At 44.3% G+C, this 17,926-nt stretch overlaps 1 protein-coding gene across 1 annotated transcript in view; it reads left to right on the forward strand.

Annotated features, from left to right (window-relative positions):
* The window catches only part of ITGA9 (integrin subunit alpha 9), a 1,159,507-nt gene that overhangs the window by 608,766 nt on the left and 532,815 nt on the right, over window positions 1–17,926 (forward strand). Inside the window, exon 17 of the mRNA XM_069613210.1 lies at window positions 9,806–9,882. Coding sequence (XP_069469311.1) covers window positions 9,806–9,882 — 77 coding nt within the window. The remainder of the gene's footprint in view (window positions 1–9,805; window positions 9,883–17,926) is intronic.

The following is a 17,926-nucleotide window of genomic DNA, read 5'->3' on the forward strand; positions in this document are numbered from 1 at the left end:
CCGGTGACAGCTGGCACTGCAAAATGTATAACTAAGATCAGAAGCTGTGGGAGGAAGGACTAATCCATCCAAAATGGCTGTCGCTCACGCAAATGAATACACTTTGAAAGTAGGCGCTACGACTATAGCGGTTGCTAAGACTGCTGCCCAGTTATAAGCTACAGCCAGCATTATATTTATAAAAAAGGCAGAAAGGCCAACATTCTCTCTCATTCATAATAGAATAGAATTACTTGAATTTCATGAACGTGTTTTTAAACCAATAATGAAACATTTGTACAAGTATGCATCCCTCAGAATCGGGCCCTGACTGCAGTATAAAACAGTGCTAACTCCGGAGCTCAGCTTGGGAAATGCGTCACAGCAGTGTTTCATCCATGCCTCCACAGAGGTGGGCATTCCACGCTCTGCCGAAAAATTAAGAACACATGATCATTTCGGACACACACGATGCAGTTTCATCAACTTCAATTTTATGTGATATTCATGAAGAGTTATGGCTCGAAGTACGAAAGGCCGTATAGAAATATTGGAAAACAAAGAACATATTAGAATTAAATCAGCAGAGCTGCACATGGAAGATGACTATTATTCATGTGCTTCCTGGGTACTAATTCGGCATAGGAGTAGTGGCTCTGGGCAATGTTCCAGGCATGCTCGGGGTGCGGGGGGGGGGGGGGTGAAGGGCTGGCTGCAGCATGGTGCCAGAGTGCTGGGGGTTGATCTTGATGTTGAAATATCGCTTTCGCTGTCAGGAGGGTGTAGGAGGGCCGGCTGCAGAAGATGGCATCAGAGTTGAGGAGTGTGAACATGCCGTCTGAGGATGATGGCAGAGGAGTGCTGGGTGTCGAGGAGGATATTGAAATATCACTCTAGCTGTCAGGGAGGTGTAGGAGTGCTGTCTGCGGATGATAAAACAAAACACGACAATAATCTCTGTCATGTCTTTTCAAAGGGTAGCATCGCATTAACCTGCCCTTGCTTTGAGGCTGGAACCACAGTAAATCAAGGATTGTTTGGCTTAAAAGTCACATATTTTATTAGTTAAGAGCAAATCGAGAAAACATACACACACGCATCTAGTATCTAGTGAAATTTGGTTCACAGTACAAGGTTTTCAGCCACAGACAATGGGGACATGGCTGAGCTCCAGTTGTAGGTCTTTTGATACTGCAAGGTGTCAGTTTCAGTCCTGGATGATCCATGTAGAGGTGGAGGTGTAACAAAAAAGTAGCGGAGCAGTGGGTAGACTGCCAAGTGGGTTGGATGGGCAAAAACGAGAGCCTTTTTGGATTGTTTTTTCCTGTTGTTCTCTTTGGTCAAAACAATTTCCGTTTAGATTTAAGTGCTATGATGGCTTTGGTTTTCCTTCTGTTAAATTTAGAAATTCTGGAAAAAGCACAGAGGAGAGATGGCCATTACGATTTTTCTTTCGTTGGCTTCCATTGTATGACATTTTGACATTTTATATGTTCATACAACAGTTCCACATCTGTCCAATGTATAATAGTTTAAGCACAAATCAATCTAGTGATACAGTGAATTTAGTTTTCCAAAAAACTAAATTCAAAGGCATGAGGAAAAATAAGAATGTTTTCAAATATGCCACTGTTCCTCTGCGAGGCTATTGGACATGTTTACAATAGCCCAGACAGGTCAGAAGTTGTGGTGTCTCACTTTTTATAATGGGAAAAGAATGAATAGATCCTGAAATGAACTATTTGTTTGTTCTGCAGAGCTTTTAGGAAGAGCAGAATAGATGGCTAATGTGACGAGTATGCTCCTCTGTGCTTGCACACCATACTTCCCAAATTGTGTCTCTTTAAGCAGAGCAAGCTCTTTTTTTTACCACTTTTAACACCCAAACAGCCGGGAAGCCGCATGTAACAACGTATTAAACTTTGTTTTACTGCCTGCCAACTCAGCAGGTTCCCATGTGAAATGCTTAGCTTCAAAGAGTTTGATAAGTAAAATTGACCCCTTAAGTGCTCTGTGTTATTATTTGTATAGTAATTTACATAGGAAATCATGGATGTCTTTGTCATTCTAGCACTTTATGTTCTAACTGCAAAACAAGTCAGTCTTTTCCATTGGCCAACATCCCCGCCCCACACATGGCGTCAGTGTGAAACAGAGCTTCATCTGTTAGACTTCGGATAGCTGGCCCCTCATCCAGAAGGCGATGGCTGCTTGCTCCAGATCATGCTTTCTTATTGGTTTGGAGAGGACTTTAGTGAGCGACCAGCATATGAAATGTCTTGAAGCAGGTTAGTTTTATGGATTTGCACTCTTCCGCTGCCTTCCTGTGTTAACATGCTTATGTTCACCCTTCAACATACAGCCCACGATCATTCTCAACCCGTTCCACGTATTTATATCGAACATTAAATATCGAAACGCAAAAATAAAGTCGCTCAATGAGGGGCCTACAGAAATAGAGGCACTCGCGTATCATAGGACATGCCCCCCTTCCAAAGCCATGCCAGGATATTCCTGGCACAGAGCCTGGCAGTGCGACCAGCCCTGTGCAAGGAATCCCAGCACATGGCCGTTAAGCAGTGTATGAACCCCAATAAAGGCTGAGGGTGCCTTGCACACAGTGGGTGGTGTCTGGCACGTGCGCTTTCTCACTGTGCAATATCCAAAAAATCGGAATATCCTCTGGAAGTGCGCATACTCACCCTGCCCTAGAGTGGGCACCAAACTAGTGTATGCCAGTGGGCCCATGCTCCTGGTCCAGATTATCATGGGCACAGGTTATATACATCATTGCCCATAATCTCACACTAGCCCAGTGGCTGATATCTTGCGCCTGCTCCCCGGGTTTCCACCCAAGCCCGCTGCACCTGGCTCTCTGTGTTCTTCCACGCGGGCTCCTGGCACGTATTATTGCTTGCCCTGATCCTTGAGCTGGTGACACGCCTACCTGCCTGCCAGAAACATGGATCTATTCGCCTCTGATGCTGGATTAATTTAAAGGCACTCCAGAGGCGTGTTGCTAAAAATAGAGCCTGTAAAGAAGAATCACAGAAGCATATCATTTGCTCTAAGAATAGGCCGGTGTCTACTTCTTAATCTATTTTCCATGGCTGTTTGAAGTCAAGCTCTTCATTTTAGTTTAACAGCAATACCTCATTAAACAACTGTAGCATCTAATCACTTTGAACTTTATATAGAGGACTGAGATGCCCAGTCACAAATAAAGTGTGCCACATCCCTGGTTCATCTCTGATTGCTAATCTCATGCTCCTCTTGTGCCAGCTCACCACATCCAGGCTGACGGCTGTCCAACGAGGCACAGTACATGCCTGTCATTATGGCACTCGTAATGACATATCACTCATAATCATATGTCACCCACGTCTCCTAAGAGCCTCCTTTCTGGAGATGCGCAATCAGTCCCCTTTCAAATTCCTCTGGCTAGTCTTTCAACCTGATCATGGTCTAGCCCTCCCCGTCCCCACCTTGCTGCTTCTTTCTCTTGACATTCTCCTTCTCACACCCTCCCCAATCTCTCCGTCACTGCCCCACCCTGTGCATCTTATTCCTTCTCCCTCCCTATCCCTGCCTTGGAATTCCCCCCCACCCCCTAATAGAAAATGCCATTACTTTCCTGCATTCACGTTGGCCCTCACACTCCTTCTCTTGCATCTGGAACGGGCCCCCATACTGCCACGGCACTGTGTTGCCCCCCATGCATCTTGCCCTCCCCTTGACAGTCATGGTACATATGTTGACATTCTTTTGTAGATACACATTTCTGTTCCTCTGTCTGTATGATTTCTGTCTTGGGTTCTTGTTCTGCACTTAACCTGTCATCGCCTGGTTCATTCCCAGTTGAACGCAATTCCATTCTAAAGCCTCCACTCTCGTGACTGCCCTGGACAACTATTTCAACTAGTTTTGCATCCATAGACGTCTACGAACATCTGACTTCACTGCGGTTATCCATTACCAATCTAGTACACAGTACATACTTGGAAGAATTTTATCAAATTTTATCAAAACTGCTATTTATCTTATAAATGGCATCAGTTATTGCCATCCGTCCTCCCCAAGAGCCACCACCACCACCGGCTGGAGGACCTTCACAACAAAAAAAAGCACAGTACTTTCAAAGACAATGGGCCTCATTACATGGTAGGCGGTAAGGGTTTACCGGTACCGGTATTTTACCGGTACCGGTAAAACCTTACCGCCTTACTACGAGGTCCCTTTGCGGGTTGGGGAATTTAACGCCTGCTTTTTGCAGGCGTTAAAAACCAACACGCAAAGGGACCAGTGGAGCTAATTACGGTACCGCAATTTGCGGTACCGTAATTAGCGCCTTCCCCATTCCCATAGAGCCCTATTGGGCAAAAATGGGAATGGGGAAGGGCAATGGTGGAAGGGGGAATTACCGCCACGCCAGCCTTGGAATAGGGCGGTAATTCCCCTTTCCACCAAGGCGGTGCCGGTATTTTACCGGCATGAACCATGGCGCTAATAGCGCCATGGTTTACCGCCTACCGTGTAATGAGGCCCATTGAAGAGGACCAAGAAGATGAGGTAGAGGAAGTGTCTACTTCTAGCATCAAGACAGAATCGTGGGTGTGCCAGTGCTTTGCTACTGTTGGGAGTGTCCCAAAGGCTAAAGCTATCAAAGTGAAATGCACTGATTGCAATTTTGTACTCAGTCGCAGACTACCTGGACAGTACTCCTACGGGACCACCTCCATGCGCCGCCACACCAAATCGAATGATCGCAATGCTCTCAGAAAGGTTGTTCCTTTCTCAGCAAGTAGTAAGCTGTCTTCCTCCACCTCATCTTCTTTAACAAATACTGTAACTACACAGCCTGATGTCTGCGGGCATTGGTGCGTTATCAATAAATAAATAAATAAGGAGAGCTACAGACCATTATCATCCATTGCAGCCCCTGAAATGGGGGGTAAAGGCCATTAGCACCCCTGGTTCCCAAAGCGGGAACCCAGGGTGCTAAAACATCAATTATTGTTCCTACAGCCAAAACAGCCAACATGGAAAGAGAAGGCGGGGCTCCGTACACAGCCCCTCGTCCCTTGCCGTGGCAGCTTGCAAAACCCTATGAACATATTACCATAAGGACTTTTCTTCCCATTCAAACCTATCCTACCTTCAAATAACTTTACCACATAGCAGGTCCCAGGTAGACATAGCCACTTTAACACCATTTTTCGTCCCTAGCGGTCATGGCCAGTAGCCAGATTGTCCGCGTCATGACCTTATGCCATGACCCAGACAATCTGGCTAGTGCCCACGGCCACAGGCTATACCTCAGTCACCAAAGGGATATGACTATTTTTTGTACCTACATTATTACACTTGTCAAAAAATAAAACACGGGCACATTTGCAAAATCATGCTTTAATGTCCTTGCCAATGCTCCTCACGAGTTTGCTCGAAATCCCCCCATGTTTTATGTTTTTTAAAGTGTAAAAATGTATGTACGTGCAATAGTCATATAACTTAGCCCTCACTTGACAAAATCCATTCATTCTTTACACAAACATTGAAGGTTGGGTCTATAATCTTTCTCAAAACTTTTGTCAACATTCGTCAAATAGCAACAAAGTTATAAGCCGCTAAAAATGTTGAGACTCCCCTCTAATTTCGCCCCCTCTTGAGAAAATCCCACCAAACTTTAGAAAACCATTTATATCTAGATCCTAAATCTTTATGCCAAATGTTGTGCATATTCGTCAAATGACACCACATGTATATGCCTTTAGAATATTTTGGGACCCCCCCTCTAAATTTGCAAAACCTTTCAGGACTAGTCCTAGAATAAAATTGCAAAATTACATGCAGTTTCGCTGAGTAGCGCAAAAGTTATAAGCGATCCAAAAACTGCTTTTCCTCAACCCTGTAATGCAGAAATAGGTACAGATGTCCTAGGACATCTGAAGTGTCCGCGAACACCACAGGACTGCCCCAGGACGTCTGGAGTGTTTGTGGACTTTCGGGGGGGGGTGAAACAACCCATTTTTTGGCTTCTTATGGCCATATCCAATCCAATACTCATCCCCCCCCACAACCCCAGAGATTGTTTGTTGAGTTTGACAAGTGAAATGCTGCTTTTTTTAATGTTTTCACCGCACTGTCCGCAGACCCCAAAAAAGTCAGCAAATCCAAGATGGCAGGCGTTTCGGGAAAACCGATGCATTTCATGTTTTCCCACCAGCCAATGAGTGAGCTCGTCCGGATGTCTGAGGACCACGAAAAAGTCTGCACATTTTCTGGCCAATCCCCAGACAGAACAGCCAATCAGAGGCCAATCCGCGGACCGAACAGGGAAGTAAGTCCACGGAGCGTACATAGATATCACTCATTTTTTTGCCATATGTTTTGGTTGTTTAAAAAAGAACAACCAAGAACTACTGGATGGGTTTACACCAAAGCACACTTTCGGGACCAAGCCGCCGCTCCTCCTGCAAATTTGATGGAAATCCGTCCAGCGGTTTGGGCTGTAGGCGTGAGCAAAGTTTTTTCCCATTATGTCTATGGGAAAAAACGAAATTTTGGGACCCCCCTACAACTTTGCCCTCCCCTTGACCAAACCTCACCAAACTTTGCAAAGAAAAATCAGAGTGGGTCATATACTTTATTTGCAAAGTTTGGTGAGGATTTGTCCAGGGGGAGCGAAGTTATAAGCCATCCAAAAAGTGCTCTTTCTATGGGTTTAGCAACTTACCATAACTACATGGCTGATACCGCAGGCCATGTAATAATATATGTATATCATGAATTAGATTACAACTAAATTAGCTTCTTGTATCATACATCATGAACACAACAGGTTCATGCATTTGCTCTTTTGCACAGGTACTCTGTGAAGCAGGCAAACACATAGGATAGTGTTATTACTTTGTGTAAACAATGGCAGATTTGCATATGGCCGCAGATAGGATTTGAAGTGAACACTTAACCTGTGGGAGAGTTACAATATAAGACCCCAAGTTCTTCTTTACTCCATGTATGCACTTCTGAAGTGTGGCATTTAGTGTGCCAGAGTCATTGGAGAGAGACAGGGCGTAAAGAGCATATATCAGATGTTTGGAAATATGGTCAGGCATTTGGGAAGGTCATCCAGATAGGTTGGCGTAGTGTAGTCTGGTTGTTTTCCCCTGTCCTGGTGGTTTGGGCTTGCTCCTTACTTGCCAGGCCAGAGAGGGACTGCTCTACATCACTCATCCCACAGAACACCGGAGTAGAAAAGGATGGTAGGAAACCCAGAAGCTAAGGAAGATGTTAATCCCTCCCTACACAACATGAGATGGGTTCCTCCATGAGTGCCTAATCACCGTATGCTGTTGAAAACCTTCAAGTAAAACACTAGACACAGGGATGGATCTGGATAGGCCCCAATGGGGACCCTTTTTAAAATGAAAGACAATCAACACTGTTAAACTTTAAACATTATGACTTCTCCTTAATAACCCCTACCCTGGCGTGATTCTCATATCGGACCCACCCACTCTTAGATAGGTCATGAGGGGACCCCATGGGTGAAGCAAAGGAACACACCCCTCCTTCCAAACTGGAGCCACACACAGAGAGGAGCGGCCAGAGCATGGCCCCTCCCAGCAGCCCCTGCCTCAAAGGGACTCTGTAAGGCCGTCATCTAACCATACCCTCCCATGCCAGGGCCCCCAGCACATACACCTTCCTATCTCTAAATGCCTCCCACTTTAACTAAAACCTCACCCCTCAATCATGACACTAATTAACAGTACTACACGTCTATGTAAAGAACTACATACATATTTACCTAAGTACATACATAAATACATACATAGATACAATGCATATATATTATTTAGAAGAATATGGCTGCTGCAGTCATCCACATTCAATTTCCGTGAAGTTCTTATTTTTTTCTTCTTCCATGTTGCTGAGGACGAGGCCTGCCCCTCTGTTGCTCTGGAAGGTCTGGCCTGCTCTGTGTGCCTTGGCCCTCTTCTGGCATCGCCCATGCCCTTGTGGGGTGCTGTATAATCACTGCTGTGCGGCCCCGGGGAGCCTTTAACTTCTAACAGTGCCCCATGGAACTGTGCCCTCTTGGGGCAATGCCATCCCTGCCGCTGCCTGGAACATGATCTCTTTTTGAGGTGCTTGGTAGCCATGATGGTGCTGCATGCACTCACGGCTTTTACTGGGCTGCTGCCCGTGCTACGTTCCTGGCAGCATGGGGCAGTCCTTCCCATGCACTAGCAGAAGTTCCTGGACTTCTTACTTGACAGGCCCACCCACCTGACCTCGGATGGCTCAGCAAAGTTCAACACTACTAGACCTGCCCCGACTGGCCCTGAGGTTGGGGCAAAAGTCCTCTAGGCCATGCCACCTGGTCCTGGGCCTCCCTACTCACATGCATCAGGATTGGGCAGCCCTGATCTTCACCCGAGCCATACACACATGGGGTCTTAATTGGGCCAGGGGCTACAGTAGGGTTTCACTGGATGTGGCAGAAATGCTCACCTTCTTGCTGAATTGTTGCAGTGAGGGTGCCAGTCTCAGGTGAGTTGCCGGTTCTATGGTTCATAAGCAATATTACTGGTTATTGTCACTGGGAATTGGTGATGACCGGTAGTGTTGCTTCCAGATTGCGTCAAACCTGTGGACCTTACATTCCCACTGAAAGGCTATTATTCCCTTAAATATGCTCAATTATAGGAAACCTTAGTCAATTATTTTATGTTTGTTGATCTATCACTGGAATCCTCTGTTGCAAAATGGCTCCTCTCACAACACAACCACTCGATTGGCCTTGTGTTTCCAATTATGTGGCGTTCATTGGAGATAGTACTTTCCTCATTCAGTTTAATGGGCATATCGGCTGCTATATATACATATAAAATCACCCATCATTACATTCCAGATTTTCTGTGAAGTATAAGATTTGTTTATATGCGTCCACCCTGATCGCATCCTTCCACTGCTTTTCCGAGTTTAAAGATGAAGATTGATAAGCTTGAGTTGGGGGTTCAGCAAAGTCTATTGCACATTGGCCAAAAATTACTTCTAAGTTTTGAGTGAAATGACCTTGTATATTTTTCCATTCATCTGTCATCATTTCTTCTGAGGTCTTTATTGCTTTGTAAACTGTTTATGTATTTTGTTATGTTGTACGACAGCTTTATGATTAGGATTTTTTGTTACCTGATGGAGTACTTCTGAGGATGACTTGCCCAGTTCTATGTGTGGAGGCTGCTTCAGAGAGCATTGTATAGATTTAAGCCACCCATCGATCAATCAATCATACTTCTTCTTTTGATCGTGCTCCTCAATCCACAGATTTCTGCTTTTCCCACTCTGAGCAGTGGCGGGTGTGTTGTAAGGCTGAATGAGCAAGTGCATTGCAGTGTCCTCAAAGCTCTTGCATGGCCGAATGCCACAAGGCCTAGTAGGACCACGACTGTATATTTACCGTTTTTTGCCATTGTTATTTCCCCTGTTCCCTTCCCATTTTGCCTTGTGGCGCATTGAAACACAATTCTGTTGTATAAAGCGCCTTACATATGCTAAATAAAATAAAATAAAACAAAATGAAAAAACGAGTACCACTTGGTTGTTCTTCTACATGTGTTTTGCAGAATGCGCATTTGGTCTGTTCCAGGACCACACAATGAATGTATCACTGTTGCTTAAATGCGCTTGCCCGTTCTGATCAATAGCTGAATACAGGTCATGAGCACATGCAGACTCTCTGCAGTTCACTCAACTAATGAGTTTTCCTACTCAGTCTGCATTTGCCAATAAATAACTGTGTATTTTCAATTTTCTGCAGACTATCTTTGAGAGGAACTGTAAATCCGATGACTGTGCTGCAGATCTGAAACTGCAGGGGAAACTCTTGCTCTCCAGGTATGTGACAACACTCTTGTGATTAGTATTACAATATGGCAGCACTGTTGTATGACATTATATTCATATTTGTTCTTTTATAACACACTCAATACCAGAGATTGGTTTCTAAGCGTTGGATCGGGATTTAAACCTGTGTTGCGATGCATTGTCTTGCTTCCAAGACAAACGCGTTGCCCCTGAGCTATCCCCCATCACCTGTAGCAAGGTACAGAGTGAGTCATCGCTATGTGGAGTGGCATGCAGGAAATTGTGCTAGCTGTGACTGCAAATGAGGTATTTTGGTTGGCATAATGTGTGGCTTGCTTCAAGTATTGGTTCCCAACACAAAGGCTATGTGATGTTGTGTGTTTATTTCTTAATAGCACGCAATAGCGCCCTTATTAAGATACACTAGTCAGGCCTTGCAGTGTTTTCACCCCTGTCCAGAGCCTCACACACAGTGCAGCAATTAGAGAATTCAGAGAACCCCTAAATTATTTGGGACTACATATTCAAGACTCTCAACTAACTACTCAGGGAGGGGGCAGGGCGGAGGGGTGGGGGGAGAGATGCACAAACTCATGACGGAGCGTATCTGGAACAAGCAAAAATTGGTCATCAAATTCCTAATTTATATCATCAACTTTGTAAAATACACACAAAGTATGTTATTTTTTGTTTTTCTTGGTGAAATGGGCCTTTTGGGTTGTTCATATTTGTGCATAGATGTGTACCCCATGAATTTGCAAATGCCAATATTCTTTTTTATCATTTTCAACAGAGATCATTGAAGACACACCATGAATCACACACATGACACACTACTCTGCATGTCAAGTCCGCCTTTAGCTGTTGGATTTGTGAAGTAAAATCCATGCAAATCCAGAAAATGACTAACACATTCAACGTCCTTTGCAAAACAAATATACATATTTTGGATTAGTAAACATCCATCCACGTCAACCTGAAGGAAGCCAGCAGGAGTTGTATTTTTTTTTTATCCTAGAATCTATGGAACAGGGCACTGAATAGAGTTGCCATATACTCCTTCGGGATGGGAAAGTCATTATCACTGAAATATTACGGTAATATATATTCACTGATTAAATGCAGGCAATCACGTTTGTATCAGCGATCTGTCTCGGATTTTTTGGGATATTTCTTTATTCATATTTTCAGATGTAATATGAGACCCACTAGCAGCAAGGACACTCCTATAGTATACGGCTCTCCTGGCAAATGTTTCACTCTCCTCCTCAGATGGAAATAACTTAGTCCAGAAAAGAGCAGAGCACTCATCACAAGGGAAAGCAAAGGTCATGGTAGCAGCAACGTCATTCAGGGGTCGCCAGAGTCGCAACTGCGACCCCTGAAGTCTCCCTTGCTACCCATGTAGTCTCCCTTGCTACCCCTAAAAAAACATTTTTTTAAACACTTATTTTATTGAGGCTCATGGGCTATGGCCAGAAGCATGTGGCTCTTTGTTTCTGGAGTGGCTGGTTTTCTGGTAGCTATAGCTGGTGAGATTGCTCAGTGGGTAGAGCGTTCGCTGCTGCAATGTGTGTGTGATCTGCAGCTTGATGGTTCAACTCCCAGCAAGGTCATCTCAGCCTTTCTTCCTGCTGAGGTTGATAAATGAGTACGAACACAGGTTATTCTATATGGAGCACTTAAGCATAAGTGCTATATAATAACACATCATTATCGTTTGGACTTGGACATCTGCTTGCATTCATAGTAATTTGGTAATATGGGTCTATACACACTAATATTAACGATACATATGGTGATCCATTCTTGTATGCATGTCACTTTACAGTGATACGTAACCATATTTTTCATAGTGTATTTGGAAACATTGCTATGTGATGCCACTTCCTGTTTTGTAAAGGGGTGAAAGGTTGTGTTCCATCACTTCCTGTAATGTCACTTATGGGTGGGGTCAGATGACATCACTTCCTGTGATGTCCTCAGAGTTCAAGGGTCGTGTGATGTCACTTCCGCTACCACTGGCATTTCGGTGAAATGACGTCCTGGTAGCATCCAGTCGCTCCTAAAATGTGCAAAAATAGCAAAGGGTAAGGTTCCAATGTTAGATTAACAAGTGCAAATGCCTGTATTCTACTAAAGATTACTGAAGTACTGCCGAGACCAAGCCAGAAAATGAAATGAGAACTTACTTTCTAGCAAAATATTTCAGCTTTTGTGTTTGTAAGATACCATTAAAACCAGACTGTAGCAGAGTTGTAGCATCTCTTGACAAATGCTCCCCTCTAATTAGGAGCTCATCAGAGGTGCGCGGCTTCATCCAGAAAGGAGGTGACCTCTCAGTGCAAGTGAAACCAAAATGCTCCGACGCAAATGATGATGGACGAATGTTTTACACTTTATGTGGAGGGCAATCCAAGTGATACACATCAGTCATATTTTCATTATGTTTTCCCTGATCTCTTGTCTGTAATACGGCAAAGTTCACTAAGCATTGCTTTAATGAAATCGGATTCACTTGAACCTACTCACTGACACGCCATCCACTCTTCCTAGCAAAGTATTAAAGCTTTTAGATTAGTAAAATATCATAGAAATAACATAAAAGCCAACGTGGAACAGAGTGGAAGAAACTGTGTTGCTCTTATTAGAGCTCATAAGAGTAGTATGGCTTAGGCCAGACAGGAGCAGTACAAGTTAGGGTTTGTTATAAGCCTATGCACTGCACCCATCCGCACCGTAGTGGTCCTACAGCGTCTGGGCTAGTGTGGCAACAGCTTATTGTTTTCAGACATCTGAGGTAGCCAGACCTTGGTCTGTGGAGGAAAGGAAAAGGGCAAAGAAAAGAGGAAGGCAGAAGTGGGGGTGGATAGGAACAGACAGACTGACAACTTGAAGTAAACAGAGGGAGTGAAGTAGTTTGTGTTTTTAGCAGTAGTCAAGTTTGTCAAACAAATTCTTGAAAGTGCTCGTTTCTGAGCTCTAACTAGCTATTTTATAAGTTAGATGGTACCTCCAAATGACTGCATGATCATGCTAGGTGCAGCAGTGTGTGCATTCATGCGCGGTCCATGCCTGGGACGTCCACCCCTTTCCAGTGCATTACCTCCTTGATACATCATGCACATCCCAACATGGCAGCACCTGTAAAATGCAGTGATAAGCACTCTGAACTAAATGAAATGACTAGACAAGGTTTTCTCGGCTGGTTGCGAGTTCCGCTGTTCTTTGAAGACGCTTGGCATCCTGCCTGCTATAGCATGCTTTGATTGCATACAGTAATTAAATATCCAACAATTTAAGGCAAACCCACTTACCTTAAAGTATGCCAATCCCATCTGCAGTGTAGAAGAATTGGTAGACTTTCAATATTGCTTAATGAAATGTAATGTTCGTATGAAATACGTACAGAATTACAAGTCGCGCTGTTTTATATTCTCTTAGGCCACCATTAGCTCAAATGCCTGCTTTGGGTAGAAGCCAATTTTCTGTGATTCCGGGAGCATTGCATTGGAATGTGAGCATTTACAAGTCAAAACTCGATTGAGACAGAAATGTGGTATTGGCATGGCAAGAGCTGGATTTGCCTCTAGACAGGTCAATCGGCATGAATGCCAGAGCGGGACTTCTAATAGATAATCTAGTTATTGGACTACAAGCCACGTGTATGCAAGGTATGAGTGCGTGCACTGCATTATTAAGTACGTGCTCAGATTCCTGTCTCGTCTGTAGCCATCTTGGCTCACTGCTCAAGAAATAGATTTGTATAGTTTAATCTGCATCTTGCATTGAAAACTCAGGGCCCTTTGATTTTACAAAATGTCATTCAATGTGGGAGTGAACTGAAGACCTATCGCACAGATGTGATACAGGCAATTACTCGGCCATCATCTTTGGCTGGCAAATCTCTGTACCCAGTGCTTTACGCGGGTCAGGGCGAGCCGGGGAGAGCCCCGACAGTCTCCAAAAACTGCTCACGAGCCAGGGCTTCCTTTGTCATCCATAAGCAGCCCATGCTATTCCCCTAGTCGGAAAGAGCACTACACAAGATTTACGGTAAACAGTGGAGTGGTGGGGCTGTGTGATTAATATAAAACCATCCGCACAAGCAGAACAGCCCAAGCCTCACATAAATGAGCTCATGCTGTCCAATTGAGTATAATTGGCTTGTGGTTTGCAGGCATTTTACTGTTAGGGTGAGTGGTGTGACAAATTAAATGAGCAGAGATCCCAGATTGCATCACTTGTTCAGAAGGGTTTAAAACTTGACTCACTGTCTTTCCTATGTTACCAGACTGCTTTTTGAATGTATGCTAATCACCCGCTGGTGATTTCTCATTTCTCATAGGTTATGTTATGTTATCTGGTCTTGTACCGCGCACTGCTGCCGCTTGCGTGGTACCCCTGCGGCTGGTGGATCTGCAATTGAAGGAGGGTTGGGGGGACTTCTTAGTGGGATCGAGAGGGAAACGATCAAGGGAGCTTTGACGTGCTTTTGGCAGCTTCCATTCAGAGAAACCGATCAATGAGCGTTGGTGCGTTTTCGGTTGGTAGGTGTCATGTGGTGTTGAGGTATTAGTGTGCATGGGTGCTTTGTGTGTACTTGGGTTTGGTTTCAAGTTGGATGTTGTGGATTGTGTTCAGTTTGTGGTGCAGTAGAATTAGGGGTGTGTTTGTTAGAGTTTGTGGGTGAGTATGCAGAATATTGAGTTTGTAGTAGGGTTAGTGTGCGCCCACTGTTGGGCATACAACTAGATTCAAAGCATATGCTCTGTTGAAATACACCTATATTCAAAGCGTACCCTGTGTTGAAAATACACCGAGATTCAAAGCCTACTTGGTGTTGAAATACACTTATATTCAAAGTATACCCTGTGTTGAAATAAGAACAGTTTCGAAGCATGCACTGTGCTGAAATGCACCCAGATTCAAAGCATACACTGTGATGAAATGCACCTAGATTCAGAGACTATGTTGTGCTGAAAATAACCTAGATTCAAAGCATACACTTTGTTACAATACATCTAGTGTCAGTGCATAAGTTGGGTGAGAGGATCTGGCAGTACTGGAGTATAAGTCAGCTTGGGTCAGTAGGTTTAGCAGGTGCAGTGCATTACCTACCCCCTGCCTTTACCCATTTCCCACCCTCAGAAAGTCCACCTAAGTGCAATACATTGCCCACCCCTAGAAAGTCCATCTAAGGGCAATACATTGGGCCTCATTACACGGACGGCGGTAAGGGTTAACGGTCACCGTTAATGGCAACGGTGACCGTTAACCCTTACCGCCGTACTACGAGGTCCCTTTGCGGGTTGGAGGAATTAACGCCTGCTTCTTGCAGGCGTTAAGTACCAACCCGCTAAGGGACCTCGGAGCTAATTACGGCACCGCAAAATTGCGGTGCCGTAATTAGCGCCTTCCCCATTCCCATAGAGCCCTATGGGGCAGAAATGGGAATGGGGAAGGGCAATGGCGGAAAGGGGATTTACCGCCCCTCCAACCTTGGAATGGGGCGGTAAATCCCCTTTCCGCCAAGGCGGTGCCGGTGATTTACCGGCATGGTCCAGGGTGCTAATAGCACCCTGGATTACCGCCTTCCGTGTAATGAGGCCCATTGTCTGCCCTCTGACAATCCATTTAAGCCCAATACATTGCCCACCTTCAGAAAATCCTAAGTGCAATATATCACCCACCCTCAAACAATCCATCTAAGTGCATACATTGCCCACCCTCAGTAAATCCATTGAAATATAATACATTACCCACCCTCAGAAGTCCATCTAAATGCAATACATTGCCCACCCCTAGAAAGTCCATCTAAGGGCAATACATTGTCTGCCCTCTGACAATCCATTTAAGCCCAATACATTGCCCACCTTCAGAAAATCCTAAGTGCAATACATCACCCACCCTCAAACAATCCATCTAAGTGCATACATTGCCCACCCTCAGTAAATCTATTGAAATATAATACATTACCCACCCTCAGAAGTCCATCTAAATGCAATACATTGCCCACCGTCAGAAAGTCCATCTAAGTGCAATACATTGCCCACTCTCAGAGGTATATCTATATACACGTGTTAGCTTTCACAATTTCTTCTCAGCGCAGTACATGTGCTAGCCTTCACAGTTCCTCCAGTGCAATACAACTGATAACCTCGGCAATTCTTGTAAGTGCAACTCAGGTGCAAACATGTGCTAACCTACACAGTTCCTTCTAAGTGCAATACATGTGCCAACCTTCACAGTTCTTCAGGTGCAATTCATGTGCTAACCTTTAATGTTCTTCATGTGCAAACATGTGCTAACCTACACTGTTCCTACACATTTCCTAAGTGCAATACATGTGCTAACTTACACAATATCTTCTAAGTGCAAAAACATGTGCTAATCTTGGTGATTTGTTTGCAGATTGAGGGGGATTTGATTTACTCTCTGCTTCAATTGTTTCGATACTGAGTGAGGGAGTGATTAATTTACAAACACTGGAAAAGTGAATTTACAATATGCAGATTAGGAATCAATCTTAACCACTGGCTTGACTCTGGGCAACCTTTCATACTATCGTTTTTTAGCCTATCTGCACCATTGCTGAAGGAATTAGCCACATGCAAATCAGTGCTGGTCCTGCCACTAATTGGTGCAGTCCAGTAAGAACTGCTATGCCATGCCCCCTCTGCATGGGAACTGAGACATCTTCTGACATGTTTTAGCCTTATTGTACCTCATCAGTGTGGTGCGCCTTGGTTACCTATCGTGCAGAGAGCAAGAGGCCTATTTTGGGTCTTTCCCTCTCTCTTAGAGAGACAATCTATCATCAAAAACTGTGATGAGTGTAAGGGTATGAATTCATCTTAAGCACTGGCATTGCTCTGGGTAACCATAGTGTAGAGGAGGAGGCAAGTACCCCTACCAGAAGCTCCGCCCCCATGTTACCTATATGTTGGGAACCAGAAATTGCAACATGTGCAGTTCCAGTAAGAATGCCTGTATCGCAAAGCAAAGCAAATAATCCTTGAAACAAGGTATCCACTGAGAAACCCCTATATACATGCACAAAGAAATAATGTTCTTCTGGAAGAGGTCCTGGAAGAAGTATGAAAATGAGTGAGAAAGAAGACTGGTGTCATCACGCGAAGCAGTAACGCAAGTAGACAAAGTGATCTTAAGGCTGGCTATGTAGTGAATAGTTTGGGGCGATGCACCAATTTATATATATACATAGGAATGTATAGAACCTGGATGTTCCACGATGCACTTCAGCAAGACTTGATTGGAAAGCGTTTTTAGTGTGGTGCAGTTGGAAAACAGCTCATGGCGAAGGAGAAATTTTAGAAAGGCTTGGCTGGCCCAGCACCAAGAGTCGAGGCTACCCTGAGCCTGGTTGTCCATCCAGTAGTTACATGAACGTGAGAAAGAAACAAAATTCAGTTTGAGGTGAAATGGAAAAACACCGAAGGAGTCAAGAGTTCATCATTTAATAGTATTATATGCAGCGAAGAGCTCGAAAACATGGTCGATATTCACATGGTCTGATGAAAATAGAAATTGGGTCGAGCTACACCGAAACCAGAAGATAACACCATGCCATACTCCCTTTAATTCTCAGGCACAGAGAGCCTCTGCAAGGCCAAGTTTAAAGCCTTAATTGAATGGCAAACAGCAAGAGTGATGACAGATGTTGGGCTAATTTGGTGGAGAGGCATAATCACGCTGACCCTCCCCGCACCTGGAGTGGTAGCCTGCGTGCTGCTAATGTGTGGAATATTCCAGAAGGGTTCAAGCATGACTAATTGTAGAGGGCCACATATCAAGAAGCCCTATAGTCTATGTAACCAATGAATTGTGTATTTTATGACGATGAAGATGTCTTGCACTAGAGGAGGGCTTAGTTGTCCACCTGAGGTTAGAGACCCAATCACTATTCCCGTTAGTATGGAACATTTACTTCGATGTTCCTTGAAAGCCTAATATATACCCAAGTCGGTTTTGTAGTTTGCCACGTAGTATGATGTCAATGATGACGAATTTTGACTATAAAAGTTATGTTTTTGATGAAATGTATTGAGAG

Source organism: Ambystoma mexicanum, chromosome 5p (assembly GCF_040938575.1).
Source record: "Ambystoma mexicanum isolate Mex_15411 chromosome 5p, UKY_AmexF1_1, whole genome shotgun sequence".
NCBI lineage: Eukaryota > Metazoa > Chordata > Amphibia > Caudata > Ambystomatidae > Ambystoma > Ambystoma mexicanum.